At 44.0% G+C, this 15,116-nt stretch overlaps 1 protein-coding gene across 2 annotated transcripts in view; it reads left to right on the plus strand.

The window, feature by feature from the left end:
• Nucleotides 1–15,116, plus strand: part of ADCY9 (adenylate cyclase 9) — an 82,574-nt gene that overhangs the window by 54,242 nt on the left and 13,216 nt on the right. For both annotated transcript variants that reach the window (XM_062503934.1, XM_062503933.1), the window contains 4 exons: nucleotides 101–318; nucleotides 4,832–4,934; nucleotides 8,017–8,225; nucleotides 14,431–14,590. In XM_062503934.1, the coding sequence (XP_062359918.1) occupies nucleotides 101–318; nucleotides 4,832–4,934; nucleotides 8,017–8,225; nucleotides 14,431–14,590 (690 nt within the window). The remainder of the gene's footprint in view (nucleotides 1–100; nucleotides 319–4,831; nucleotides 4,935–8,016; nucleotides 8,226–14,430; nucleotides 14,591–15,116) is intronic.

Consider the following 15,116-nt stretch of genomic DNA (forward strand, 5'->3'; position numbering starts at 1 on the left):
GCTGAGAGAAGAGCTTCTCTCAGTTTTTGCTCTTGCAATCTCTTCTGTCTGTTCTTAACCACTGACATTCCCTGGGTGTGTTTTGCTCTCTGTTCTCCAGGCTCCAGGAGGACACAGTCCAAAGACTCAGAATGGGCTTCTGAGTCCTCCCCAGGAGGAGAAGCTCAGCAACAGCCAGACCTCCCTGTATGAAATGCTGCAGGAGAAAGGGCGCTGGGGCGGAGTGAGCCTGGATCAGTCAGCTCTGCTCCCTCTGAGGTTCAAAAACATCCGAGAAAAGACAGATGCCCACTTCGTGGATGTGATCAAAGAAGACAGGTAAGGAAAATGGAGCTGTGCAGTGTAAAATCCTGGAAAGGTCAGAAGGCACTGCTGAGGTCTCATACCTTTAGTATTTGTGTGCTTTTTGTCTGATTTCAGCAATTGTTGTCAACATATAACACGTTGTAAGTTTTCTGATTTTAGTCTTTATTCTGTTTAAACTCCAGTAGAAACTTGAAACATCAGAAACTTCCTGTATAAAATGAATTAAACCAGCTTTTCATTGCTTCCATGGTGAACAGTCCTGTCAGTCCACCTTCAGTCAATTCTTCAAAAGGGAAATTGCTCTTTAAATCTCTTTTCACAAAACTGAACTCCTTTTTGCAATCCAGGGTCCTCTTAATGAATGTAGTGTGTATCTTCCTCTGCAATTTAAGGTGTAACATAAAATGTGAACCACAAAACTCACTTTGTTTTTATAGTAAAAGAAGAACATCAGATAACATGTGACCAATCATGAAATCCTACTGGGCTCGGAAGCAGAATTAATAGGAGTGAATTCTCATGGACTTACTATCTACTTAGATATTGCAAAATTAATTTCTCTGTTTCAAATAAAAAAGCTTACTGTGGGCAGAGGAAATATTCTTCAGAATTTAGTAGTGTGGGATTTTTACCAACAACTATATCTCCATTATGGCAGTGACTTGACTAGAGCAGCTAAACAGATAGCTTGAATTTGTTATTATTTGTGGCTATTTTTATTTTTGCTTAATTCCTTCCACTCAAATTGAGGGTATTTTATCTAAATATCCTTAAAACTCTGTTCTCCTATGGACTCAGCAGTTTGGAACAGGGACACCGTCACCTTTATGGAAACATGACTTAGGCAGGGAGAGATGAGAGGGAGGGACAGGAATCCCTCTTCAGTCTCTTACCTAGATTTGCTCAGTTTGCCTTTCTCCTGTTGCCAACTTGAGTCAAAATTTAGGGTTCTTTATTGCTTTTCTCGCTGTGTGCTCTCTCAGTAGTGGCTGAGACTGGAGGTTTAGCTGATATTTCCAAATATTAGAAAATAGATGGACTGGGAATGTCCAAATGTTGGCAGAAATCAGCCAGAACAAATAGGAAAACAGGAATATAGTTTAAAATGTAACCAGCACTCTGCAAACAGCAAGTTATGGAAGTAGCTTAATTTATGCAGTTGGTCTGCTGAAGATACCTCACTCAAGTTCTTGTGTTCTGGTGCTTTCCTCCTCCACTCCCAAAACGGGTAATTTTTTCTGATTTGGAAGAAGGAGTACCATGATTTGAGATCAGTCAAAGCCTGGCTTTTTTTTGGTCCCAATTAAATATCATCATTACCATATTAAGTGGGCCATTTCTTGTTGCCAGGGAAACTTCTCTGCTGAGTTCAGTTCATGTAAACATAACTTTCCAAAAATAATCTTCTGATTAATTAGATCTATGCGAAATGCTTTAAGCCTACCAGTTTACACTGATTTTTTTCAACATTTCTCAATGAGAAATTATATGGAATAAGCCATTTTAAAAATTATCTTGGTCCTCTTCTGTAAAACTTAATTGTTTGTCTTGATGAATCCAGTGTCTATGAGGATCTTTGAATGGGGAATTGGAGGTGTCTCACGAAGGGGACCAAACTTCCTCATGGCCATTTTACAGGAATCCCCATTTTCACTGAGGTTTTGCTATGTTGATTTTATGCTGTTGCAAAGCCAAGTGATCTTCCCCGAGCAGTGATTTCCACTGCAGGGCACTTGGATATAAATTCCTGTTAACAAAAAAATACTTAACCCAGATACGGTAATAAAGTGCATAAATTAATCCCACAGGCTTTCTGCAGAGCTGGGAAGGGTTAAACATATCCTGAGGGGATTCAGGAGCCAGTACACTGCAGTAGGAAGATGCCTGGGGCTAGATGGGAGGAAATGCTGGACACTGGGGATATTGAGCTCAGCTGTGTGGCTGAGAGTTTTTTGCCTGCCAAGATTTCACCTTGGAGCTGATACCTTGGCACAATTCCAGTGTTCTTTAAAAATGCTATTAATGAAGACAGTATTAGTGTGGCATGTTTGTATTAGTACATTATAAAATAATCCTTTTATGAAAGTTACCAGTTCTTAAAATTTGATTCTCTATATTTGACAAACAGTGAATACTTTCAGCTTCGAGTCTGGCTTTACTTCTGTTAAAGTCCTGTGCTTTGTTCACTGTAGCCTTACTGTGTTCTTTAAAAGAAAGCTGTGACATGAGAGTATAGAATATTTGAGCTTAATTTCACTGGGAATATCCTCAAAGGATTCTTGCTTTGGGGATCTTTTATTTCCAGCAAAAATTAGGTATTCCTTAGGTTATAAAACATCTGAAGTACAAGAAGCAAGTACTCTCTTGTGCTGACCAGGGCAGTATTCACAATGATCTCTTCAGACTTCCAGAGCAGAATCTCAGAGATGTATGAAGCTCCCCCAGAACTGTGGGGTTCTGTGCAGCCCTTCATCCCCTCCTTGGGGCAGTTTCTTGTTTAAATACTTCTTCATTATTTCTAAATTTGTTTGTTCTTGCATTTTTTACTTCCTAGTCTTGCTTGATCTGGGGAACGCCTTGTGCTGGGAGGCAGAGGCCTCCTGGGAAGCAGATTATGTACTGGACTGTTTCATCAAGTGGGATCTTCCTTTTGGAGACAGAATGAGCTGACAGGGAGCTGGGAAGGGCCCGGGAATGCTGCCTTCTCCCTGGTTCCATCGTGTTCCACCTTCTGTTTCGTGCTGCACTGTGGGGCTGGACTGTTCCTCCTACATCCTTAACCAGCACAACAGCACCATCACCACCTCCACTGAGCTTCCCTGCAGGAAGAAAGGGGATTTGACAGTATTTAAAAAAAAAACAAACCCGAAAGCTTTCAAAATTTTTATTATAAGATGCTCTTAGAAGTGTCTAAGAAAGGTGAGGAATGAAGACAAGGAAGAATGACAGGGAGAGGGGTGACTCAAGTGAATGTATCCTGTCATTCCTCCAGAGTATTCTGATAATTGTAATGTGTTGGTCAAGGCCAGAATGTTTGAAGTTTACCAGGTATTGGCCATGTTCATGCTTAGACTCATTTGTCCTCTCTAGCATCAGTCTGGGAATGTGCCTTTGGTTGATCTTGCATCTCAATTTAAAAAAAAAAATGCTTCCCACATGCCATCTTGTGATGGGAGCTTGTACTTCCAAGAAAACCTCTTAGGCAAGAGTTTTATAAAAATAAACAGAAAATAACCCCGAAACCAAACCCCCTTAAAAAAAAAAAAAACAGGCACAGACAAGCTCTGTACGGTTTTTCTTTTAACTTCTTCATCTGCTTGGAATTTGACCTCATGTGCATCTCTGGTTTTTGCTCAGAGTCATCAGCTTGGAAATTGCCCACTCTGACTGTGGCTTTGGTGCTGCAGCTCCCAGGGTGGGAAGAACCCTGGCAAAGCAACCACTCCATTTTACATTCAGAGGGGTTTTAGAAACAATTCCCTGTACATAACACAGCTAATCAGTTGCTTGAAAATGAGAGGAGGTTCACAGGCAGGGTGTGTTTGGGAGCTGCACAGAGCCACAGGTGCTACAAGAGGTCTGACCTTGCTCTGTGACCCTGGGCACGAAGCACTCGGTGCTCTTGAGTCCCTTCAGCTCCCTGGCACCTGCTCAAGGGAGCAAAGGTTGGCAGATAAATGCCATCAGGAAACTTAATTCATGAACCTCATCCTGCTAATGCAAAACTCAGACAGCTTTTCATCTTTCTTCCAGAGGATGGAAAATAAACCCAGCTTCTAATGGTTGAAGCCTCTTTGATGTTGTTGTGTGTTTTTTTTACCTTCTGTGGAAAAGATGAAGGTGAAGGAGGGCATAAACACCCTCTGGTAGATGCTGCCTCTGGGTTCCTTAGCCCTGATGTCATTAGTTGTCATTGCCTGTGTTGATGGTTCTGGTCATTCCAAATCTCCCATTTCAGAAGTAAATCTCAGCTCTCCATCTCTTCACTGCAGCTCAGATCATTAAGGGAATGTTCCCAATTGAGTTACTGGGTTATTTTAGTGTCTGAAATAACAAGAAACTGCTGTTTTCTAAAATGGGCAATGTTTTGTTTTTTTTTCCCCGTAACAATTTGTTACCTTTGTCATCCTTGGCTTGCTTTGAGCCATAGAATTCCACCCAAAACACAAATATCCCACAGCCACGTGTCTCCAGAGGCTGTGTGTCTGTAGCAGCAATTAACCTTTACTATTTGCTGGCTTATGTTACAATTATCTCTACTCATCAGTTAGATCTGGTAAGTTTTTGGAAGGACTTGTTAGACTCTTCCTGGAAGTATAAAAAGTTTGCTTTTTTTGTGGAATATTTCCTTTCACTGAGCAAGTGATGTGGGTAAGAGGATACTTTGGTAATCAAGAAAGAAGAAAAACCACAGGAACTTCAAAAGCCAAGTGCCAGCATCTCTAGAAACAGCAGCCACAGACTGGGGGGGCCTGAAGGAGGTACAGCTGAACAAACTGATGGTGATTTTGTCTTCTCTCTTCAGCCTCATGAAAGATTACTTCTTTAAACCACCTATTAACAAGCTGAGCCTCAACTTCTTGGATCAAGATTTGGAGATGGCCTACAGGACGAGCTACCAGGAAGAGGTGTGTTCCTACTGGCTTTGGTTTCTGTCTGTAATCTGCCTAAGCCACTGTCTGTCCTTGGGTTTTTTAACATATTTTGTTGCACTTGTTTCACAAGGGTCATGTAATATCAAATGTCATTTGCTACTTGGTATTGCTACCTCTGAAAGCAGCCTCCTTTCAGTTTATTATAGAATTATGGAATGGTTTTGGTTGGAAAGGACCTTAAAGCCCATCCAGTGCCACCTCCTGCCATGGTCAGGGACACCTTCCACTATGTTGGTTGCTCCAAGCCCTCTCCAACCTGGCTTTGGACATTTCCAGAGATCCAGGGGCAGCCACAGCTTCTCTGGTCAACAGTGGCAGGGTCTCCCCACCCTCCCAGAGAAGCATTTCTTCCCAATATCCCACCCATTCCTGCTCTCTGGCACTGGGAAGCCATTCCCTGTGTCCTGTTACTCCAGGGCATCATCAGAGTCCCTCTCCATCTCTCCTGGAGCCCCTTTAGGCCCTGGAAGGGCTCTGAGGTGTCCTTGGAGCCTTCTCCAGGCTGAACATCCCCAGCATTTCAAGCCTGACATCAGAGCAGGAGAGTTCCAGCCCTTGGAGCATCTTTTGCCATGCCCTGAGTCTAATCCAGGGTTTGGGCTGGAAATCTGAGATACACTGATTACTTCTCACCTGTCTTTTCTCCATGTTCAGGTTAGTGTTTCAAGTCTTTAGGGTGGCCAGAGAGCCATGCTGAAATGGTAAGGACCGTCACTCACCAAAGTAAAAACCAATTGCTGCTTGTCTTCTCATCAGATATTCTAACTTTGAGAATGGTAACCTGGAATTTGATTCCTGTTTAGTCACAGTCTCATGGTTTTCCCTTTGGAATCCAAACCTGTGCTGAATTCAGGTGTCCTAATTTCATAAGTGTGCTGCATTCAAATACAGGCATCTCAAAACACTGGAATTGTAAGGAGCAGTAAATTGTAAGGAACTCGGTGTTTTCTTCAGGATTCTGCTCTGAGTCTAAAAACTCCTTAATTCCCCTGGGGTATAATAATATCACAGGCTTTCCACAGCACTGGATTTCCCTGCCTGACTGATAGGAACTAGCAAGATAGTTTAAATTCACCTGGAGTGACATTAGGTGTCACTTAGAACTGAGGCTGCGTTTCCACCAGTAGCTGAAAAATTGCTGCCAAGAAAAGGCAATTGCTCTGCCCTCCTTGCTCCTCCTCCTCCTCCCTGCTCCTGCTAATGGCTCTGGTGCTTCCCAGCCTTCCCTGCTGGGAGCAGTTCATTTACTGGCCTAACATGAAATATTCATGGGGTTTTTTTCTGTTTGGGGTTCTTTCTCTTTCCATCTCGGGCTGGTCTGTGTTGTGTTGGAGCAGCAGCAGCTCTGGAGAGGCTGGCAAGTGCCAGAGCCAGCACGAGATAAGCGTCCGGCAGCAGGAAGGGGAATGGGCCCTTCCCTTCCAGCAGCACTGAGCTCTTGATTTGGGTGATCCATCTGCAGAACTGCATCAGGATAAATTAGGTGTGGGTTTCTTTTCTTCCCAGTATGTCCTGCATCTGAGGGCAGCAGGATTTCTCCTTCTGCTGCTTGTTGCTTTCCATTCTGGGCAGTGTTGTCACACCCTCCTTAGCAATATTTGCTTGTTTTCCAATGCTTCCAGGTGACACCTAACTTAATTTATTTTATTTTATCAAAGGAAAGCCCAGTTGTGTTGCAGTTCAGTCTCTTCACTTTGGTCAGGAGCTCCATGCTCATCCTGTAATTTAGTGGTATCTCTCTACCTAAAGTTCCTGTAGCAAGAACAGGGAGAAACTTCCTGTGGGATGCAGCCTACAGAATTTGCAAACTGTACAGAAGATAGTAAATCAGGTAGTTTCCAGTGGAAAGATTGGAAAGAGAAGCAGAGCAGAGATGGTAAAACATATACAGATGGACCTATTAATGTGGCTATGTAGGAAATTCCTAGAGAGAGCAGGAATGTGGCCTGTGTATTTTGTTAGTGGCAAGCTAATAATTTGAAAATTATTACATAAACCTCCTTGACAGTGGTAATTTTCACTCTCTAATATTAACTCCGCAGCACTGGGACAAAAACCTGTTAAAGCTTTAATGTCAGCAGAGTTCTGGTTCAAAACAGCAATGAAATCTTCTTTTGGAGAGTGAAAAGATTTGACAGCAGTCCAGGTTCTCTAATGGCCTGACAGTCAGTGCTGCTGAAAGTGACTTCCAGCACCCCTAAATTCAGCTCTGATTGCACAGTGCCAGCTGCATGCTCAGGTTGTGATCCCTCTCTGGAGTCAGCTCTGTTTCCCAGGAGCTTTAATCTGTTCTCATTTGGAAATGAAGGCACTACTTAGCCCTGTTAGAACATCTTTAACTCTGTCACTTGGGGATACAGTGCTGCTTCCCTTAATTCAATTGATGGGACTTCATGTGTGGATGAACAGGATTCTGCTACCCCTTCAGGTTAACAGGTAATTTTGGCACTGAAGTGATGCTGGCTGGATTTATTAGGTTTCAGAGAAGTACAGATGAGGAAGAAGTTTGTTTCCCAGTATTGCTGAGGACAGGAAGTGTTCTGAGGAGCAGAAGAAACTTCCAAATTAAACTAGAGCGCTCCAACTGAAAGGGAGATGTGAATTCTGCCACAGGAGCTGTGGTGTTAGGGGGCTGTTCTTAACCATCAGGGCTAAAAAGGTTATAGTAAAATCTGTTCTTATTTTAAATTAAAATAATAGAGGAAAATATCCCATAACTTACCTTGTGCTTATTATACTTATGTTTTCTTGCGCAGAACCGTCAATTTTCGTGTTGTTTTATTTCTGTATTGTAATATGTGTAAAAATCACCCCAGCCTGCGGGCTGTGCCACCAATACATCTTTTCAACACAGTCTGCTCAGGGAGCTGTGACAGCCATCAAACAACTTCTTCTGCTTCTTCTTTCCAACCAGTGCTTACACTGGAATAATGAAGCGGCAAACATTTTTTCATTCCTTTATTTGTTAGGAGCTGCTGTTCATCATCCTGTCAAATTCAGCAAAATAGCATTTATTCCTTTTCATCCCTTCCCTCAATCCCTGTGTTCCACACAGGTTATAAGGAATGCTCCAGTGAAGACGTTTGCCAGTGCAACCTTCAGCTCGCTCCTGGATGTTTTCCTGTCCACCACAGTCTTCCTCATCCTCTCCATCACGTGTTTCCTTAAACACGGAATGGTCGCGTCCCCTCCGCCACCTGCGGCCGTCGTGGTGTTCGTCATCGCCATCCTGCTGGAAGTGCTGTCCCTTGTCATCTCCATCAGGTAAAGGAAGTGTAACAGAGTCTGCAAATAGCAGGGAGAGCTGCAGTGATGCCTGGCTCGGGAACATTTTGTTTGACAGCATCCCAGGAACTCGCTCGGATGGGCTGTAAGGCTTGAAGAACAGACTTGGTGCAGCCAAGCTCGCGGCACATCTTGTGCAGGGAGAGCTCTGGCTACAGGAATGGCAGCAGAATTGTGACTCTGTCAGAGTTCACTTAGGGAAATGGAATCTGCACTCCATCCCTGCCCCTCTTACTGCTCCTTGGGATGCCAAGTGCCACTGTATGTCTTCTCACAGGACCGTCAGAATTCAAACAGAAAACTTTTATCTGTTCTGCAAACAAACCCACCCAAAAAACCTCTCCTTTAAATTCCAAGATAAAAGTACAGAGTTTTGGGGCTAAAACTGACATCATGTATCAGAGCTGCAATGAGCAGGGCTGCCCTCAAAGAAAAGAAGAGGAGAAATTGCTAAAGGCAGGTTGTGTCTCTCCAGAATTATTTTTTTTAAAGTTTTGTGGGTTGACATTGAGATAGTTGATGTTTTCTTTGTCTGACGTATAACAGGAGTCCAGTGTTTCCCCAGAAGGGAAGAGGCACTGTTTTGTCTCTGCAGAAGGGGTGGCACTTGGCAGGGCAGTGCTCAGAGGTGCCAGCCCCACACCTGAACCTTATCCTGCCGCTCAGCCTCTCCTGTGCCCTCAGCAGACTTGGCTGCAGATGCCTGGTTTTTAACAGCAGCTCCTCATTCCCCATTTGCACCCAGTCTCTCCCAGTGCTGGAGTGTTCTGGACTTCCAGGACACTGCCGTGGTAGCTCCTCCATCCCCGGGGTTACTCACACTTTGTTCAGGGCAGCTCATCCTCTCCTGGGTGTGCTGTGTGACCTACACAGATACTCCCTGTAACCTGACATTAACCCGGGTGATGGATCTGTTAAATGAGCTGTTTGTCTATCTCGAGGTGTAGGAGGGAGTTCACTGTGCCCTCCTCATCCCGGTGTTCCCTGCACTTCCCTGGCACAGCAGCAAGGTAAGGGTGATGTGAGCGAATGGGTGTCCTCTCCTGGAGTTCTGCAGATCTGTCAGGAATGTGTCAGTCAAAATGCTTTTGTAATTATGAGCTGGAAGCAATTTCTGCTGTTGTTTCAAAAGAAACAAGAGATTGCAGTTGGCACTCTTATTTTAACTTTGCAGGGTTGAGGTAAAAAATACCGAATTAATGCTTTAGTCACTGAAGGAAGTTTGTACCCCACTGGGCATATAAATGTGTGCAAGTGGATTTACATCAAAGCTGGCATGTGGAGTAGAGAGAAGTCATCTATGAAATGCTTTTAAAGATAGCATTTCTTAGCAGGGGTGTTTGGTTGTTGCAATTTGAATAGTTCTTAGAAAATCTAGAAATTCAGAGAGTTGAAAGCTGTACTGGGAGATGTTTGAACTAGTAGAGTTGTCATTCTAAACTGTGTTAATTGTTGCTCTGTCCTCTCTCTTGCATCAGAAATGCATTTTCCCCTTTGCAGAAGTTAACGCACTCTGGTTTGGGTGGAGCAGAAGTTTTTCAGGCAGTTTAATGTGCCCAGGCAGCTCTGTCAGGTGATCTGGGTTTGATGGCCATGGACTTGTTCAGATGGGATCAGGTCAGCCACCACTTTCCAGAAGTGCTGCTTTCTGCTGTCCAGGTGTATTTGGAGAAAATTTATGTTCACTCACTTTACAGGGGAATTCTTACTTCATTTTAGTATTTTTCAATTCTTTGTTTTCCCCACTTGTTTTCCCTGTAGGACATTGCTTTTGCCTTATTTTTTTACATCTGTAAAAATTATTGCTGTAATCTTAGAAATATTTATAGGTAGATACCTAAGGGTTTATTGCAGTCCTGCTCTATAATTGGTGGTTTATGGGTTCCTTAAGGAGAAGGAAAATTGTTGTTTTCAGTCTATATAGTCAAGAGTTGGCAAAGTGGTTTTGTCTGTGAGTGGCTGTGCAGGGGTTTGGCTTGTCTGCAGCTCTGTGCTGTCAACCTGACCAGTGATCTCAAGACCCCTCAAATTGTCCTGGTTACCTTGAGAACCAGGAATGACTGGATGGGGTGACTACTGCCTTTCCCTGTCCTCTCCTTCAAACCAGCAGGGATGTTTTGAATTTATTTTGTGTATTTGCTTTATAGTAAGTACCTAAAATACAATTCTGGGCCACCCTAGTCTCCATAAGCTGAGGCACACACTGTGTACAGTTCCTTTGGGCAGGGAGGTGAAAATCATCTTTTTCCTCTTCAAATCCTCTTCCAAGTGAGGACTGCTCCCTCTGACCACTCATTATGCAAAGAAACAGTGCAGAACTTCCTGTGCAGAAATGTCATCCCAGATGAAAATCTCAGAATACCACCGAGATATCTTTGGGGAGGAGACTGGACTACAATGCTGGGCACAATCCCAGAATTTCAGGAAAAGGGATTATTTTAAGACCAGAAAATTCTTGCCTGAGTTTCACATTGTATTTTCATTATCATGATGCTAAACAGCCTGCCTTTAAATCAGCTAAACTGTAATTAAATCCAGGATTCAGCCTAGCAAGGGCTCCCTTGGCTCTCATGGCTCTGCCTTCAGTCCAGCTGGGGAAGAGAAGAGCACAGCACTGTCACAGCCTGGGCAGTGAGAAATGACTTAAAACTTGAGTTCTGCAACAGCAAAAGTCCTCATGGAGCAAAGCTTATGAGGGAGAGGGATGTTTTGATTCCTCTGAAGTGTCTGATAATAAATTATTGGAGTACCTATAGATGAGGATCCCCCTGTTAGCACAAGAGCCACTCGAAAATTAATTGTATAAAGCTGCATGCAAAAATTGGTGCTTCATTTGTGAGCACGTGGAAGATGTCATCTCCTCTGAAAATGTTCTCTGAAGAATGTCCTTCTGCCTACTTGGAATGTAGCTACTTTGACAAGCTCAGCTGAAGTGTGAGAGATCCTAAAGTTCTGGTGTTCTTTAAAAAATCATTGGCATTGAATGTACAACAATGTGTGAGATTCCATCTGGGAGTCTGAGGAGTGGCTCTGCAGGAATAGGGGTTAGAGATTCTGCCCAACAGCTGCCCAATATTTAGTGTAAATATAGAAGTTTTGTTCACTAGATAGTTTTGACATCTTGTCCTCAAGTAAAACTGCTTATAAATAAGTTTATTTGCAAAAAATATATTGCTTTTCATAGCATGCTTCAGGGAAGGCTTGGTTGGAGGGTTTAGGGCCTGTTCAAAAGAGTGAAAGGTGGGAGCACTTTCAGTGGATTCATCAATTTAAAAGGACCTTTCTAGACAGCAAAAAATCATCTGGATGAAGAAAGCAAGTGCAGTCCAAAAGTAGAAGGGAAACTGTGCTGTTGTCCGACCAAAGAACTGCCCTTTTCCTGGTGCCTTGCCTTCCTAGCCTTGCTGAGGTGCCACCCCCTGTCTGTCCTCAGCCAAGACCCGTGGCCAACGTTGGATCTTCCTGACTTCCTCATGACCAGGAGCAGAAATTGTTTTCTGCCCCTCGAGCTTAATGAAGCAGATCTGTTAACACAACTGATGCAGAGTACTGATGCTGGGGAAAACAATGTACTCTGTTTGCCTTTATTTATTTCTAACATCTGGTATTTAATATCCCACCAAATTGCTGCTATGCCAAAAGCTTTTGATTTGAACTTTGGGAATTGATTTTAAACTGCCAGTAAATACAAAAATGATGGTAAGTCTCCATTAGCCATTAATCATTTATGTCAAAGTTACTAATTTGAACTCCAGCTTGTGTAAACAGCTCAGATGCTTTAGCATTTAAGCCCTGTTGAGCTGCCCACTGACACTGCATTATTTACTGATACTGCCCTGTAGCCATTAAATCTGTCTGCAGCTCTCAGTGCTGTCTGGATTTAATGCACCCCTGACTTCCTGTGCTGGGAGCGTTGGGCTAGATTCACTGTTCAGGAGAATTCCATCGTTCAATTCCAGAGCACAGAGCCCCACGATAAATCCCATCCCCAAAAAATCAATGCAAGTAGGTAAAGATTATCAGGAGAAACGTGGCATTGCCCTGGAATTTGCACCTGCCCTTTTGAGACACACAGCTGCCTAAATAAAGCAGTGTCCTCATGGCAGGATTAACCCGTCGGGTTCGCCCCTGGATTTGTTGCTATAGTTCCCACAGGAATTTATCCTGGCGTGGAAGCTTGGCAGAAAGGAAAATGCAAACTCTGGAGTCCCTGGTGTGTGGGTTGGGGTGAGAGACACGAGCTGGGCAGGTGCCACAGAGCCGGGGTCCGTGCCAGCCGGGATGGAGGCACGCGGAGCCGCGGGAGCGTGGGCACGGGTGGCACCAGGCTGCCTTGGCAGGGACCAGCGTGCTCAGGGGGCCCTGGGCCTGCCATCCCTTCCCCTTCCCGTGCTCTCAGCTCTGCCATGGAGATGCCAATCCCAGCCCATCGGCTGTTGGAGAATGGGGCTTTACTTTCAGACATGGGAAGCTGGGTGGTGATTTCAGACTACACAGTGCTGGACCGCGGGGCTGTCACTGAGCACAGGGTTTACAGTCTGGAACCCTTCAGAAACCCCAATTCTTACTCTAGGCAGTTTTTTTAATAATCTTTTATATCCAGTTTTCAAATGTCAGTGCTTTGCTGGAAATTCTGTTTTCCATTGGAATACAGTTAGAATTTTAGAATGGAAGTGCGTTAAACTGGGAACTGGTAAATCTGGGAGCACCCTCTCGTGGGCTCCCGATGAATTACAGTGTATTCCATCCTCCCAAATTCCTCGTTTTCCATGAATTTAAGTATAATTTACAGATTTTTGCACATGCAATTAGAGAAGAGTTCTTTATGCTTCACAAAATACTTGTGGTTGCAAGTCACAGAATTCCAGACCAGAGAATTAAAATCTCATTCACAAAGAATTTATATTTGGAGCTCTGGAATGAGTGTGAAACTGGCATAAAGAAATTTCAACTCAGCTTGGCTTGTGTCAGGCTTTTATCCAATATAAAACCTTGTATTTCAGACAATAGGGTTAAAAATGAGTGGATATCTCTTCTCTTTTTAGAGATTTAGGTTATATGGGGTAATTTGTGTGACTTGGGAGAATGGAAATTTTATATTTAGTGTGTGGTTTTGGGGTGTTTTTTCAGCTGTGAGCATCTCTGTCCAAAAAAAAAAAAGGTGTGATTTTCTACTCTTTGGACTTTATAGTCCAGAATTACCTGCCCAGCCTGAGTCTGATAACTCCACATATGCCATTAATGGCTCTGGATGCAGCTAACTGTGCTACACTACCTTTTTCCATCTTCTTAAAAATAATTAGGCACTTGAACAGCAGTTGCAATTTTTCTCAAGTGACTAATGTTGAGCTTTGAGAACGAAGTTATCCCAAGGATTTATTTCCGTGGTAAATACTCGTTTTCTATGCAATGCCCTTGAGCATTGAGCATCCTTTTACCTTCCCTTATTCCTTTTAGCAATTAGAGCTGCTCTTATTTGAGAATCATCTCCGGTGAGCTGCTCTCCAGAGCTCTTCCAGTTGGCTCCTTCAGCTCTTCACAGGTTGGGGCCGTGGTTTTCTCGGCAGCTTGAGGCGAGAGCCGTTCCTTCCTTCCCGCGTGGCTGCTGGGATGCAGCTGGGTGTGTGGGTGCCAGCTGGGCTCAGCTCCTCCAGCTCAGCTCAGCTCAGCTCAGCTCTTCTCTTGCCAGGCTGCCAGCCCACGCTCCCCTTCCCCTTCCCTAATGACAGGGAACACAGCCTGCCTGCAGACTGCTTGCTTGCAACTGGGAGAACTGGTTTGGGTTGCAGGGTGATGGGTGCTGGAGCTGCCCTGCTCCTCAAATATTCCTGGTGTTATTTTCAGTAACTTCAACTTGTAAAAGTTTTCCCTCTCCCTGCCTGCTTCTTTTTATGAATGGAGTGGAGTCTTCCCTCTGCTTAACCTTCCAAAGAAGTGAAGTTTGGCTTTCCTTTTGCTTCCTCAAAGCCACCATGCTGAGGCTCTCCCTCCTTTTGCTGCCCCTCCTCAGCGGAGCAAACACTCAGGCTGGATTATTCCCTGGAATCACCAGCAGGTGCTGTGGCAACTTGGTTACTCACAGAGCCTAAGTGATGGATTTGAAGCTGTACTATTCCAGGTAAATGAGAGGTACAAGGAGATGTGCTCCCACTGATGCCTGGATCCCTGCTTTCCTGTGTTCCAGGATGGCTTTCTTCCTGGAGGAGGTGATGACTTGCACCAAGCGTCTCCTGGAGCTGATATCTGGCTGGCTGCCTCGACACTTCTTTGGTGCAATCCTGGTTTCTCTCCCAGCTCTTGCAGTTTTTTCACACTTCACCTCTGATTTTGAAACAAATATACATGTAAGTCGTTGAATTTCATTCCATAATGTGATGGTTTGGAGCTAACAAAGCTTGTTGCTTGCCTGCCTTCTTCCACCTCCCTCCTGCTCTACAGCTGTTTGATACGGATCCCTTGGAGGGATGGGGCTTTGTGGATGATGGAATTTCTGGTCTGTTGTGTAAACACAGTCATGGTGAAAACTCTCAGACAAAAGGGGAGAGGATACCTAGAAATTCCTGCTGCTTGCATGCCTTTTTCCTCTTAGACCAAGCACTTCTGCTGGAATTTTTTTTGAGATAATGCAAGTGGTTTATCTCTGGATTATCACCCTGGCCTGGATTTGGAGTTTGGAGTCAGAGAAGCTGTATCAGTGAACCTCAACAGTGAGAACAGGATTTGTGAGGGAGGTTTTGGCTTTGGAGATTAAATGAACTCAAAGGAGAGAGCACTTGGTACCTAGAAGTGGCCATTGCAGGGGCTGTGGGAATGGTTAAAGGAATGCAATGACTGCCTTCTGAAAAGGAATGGAAAGAAATTGGCATATTT

Source organism: Cinclus cinclus, chromosome 16, assembly GCF_963662255.1.
Source record: "Cinclus cinclus chromosome 16, bCinCin1.1, whole genome shotgun sequence".
Taxonomy (NCBI): Eukaryota; Metazoa; Chordata; class Aves; order Passeriformes; family Cinclidae; genus Cinclus; species Cinclus cinclus.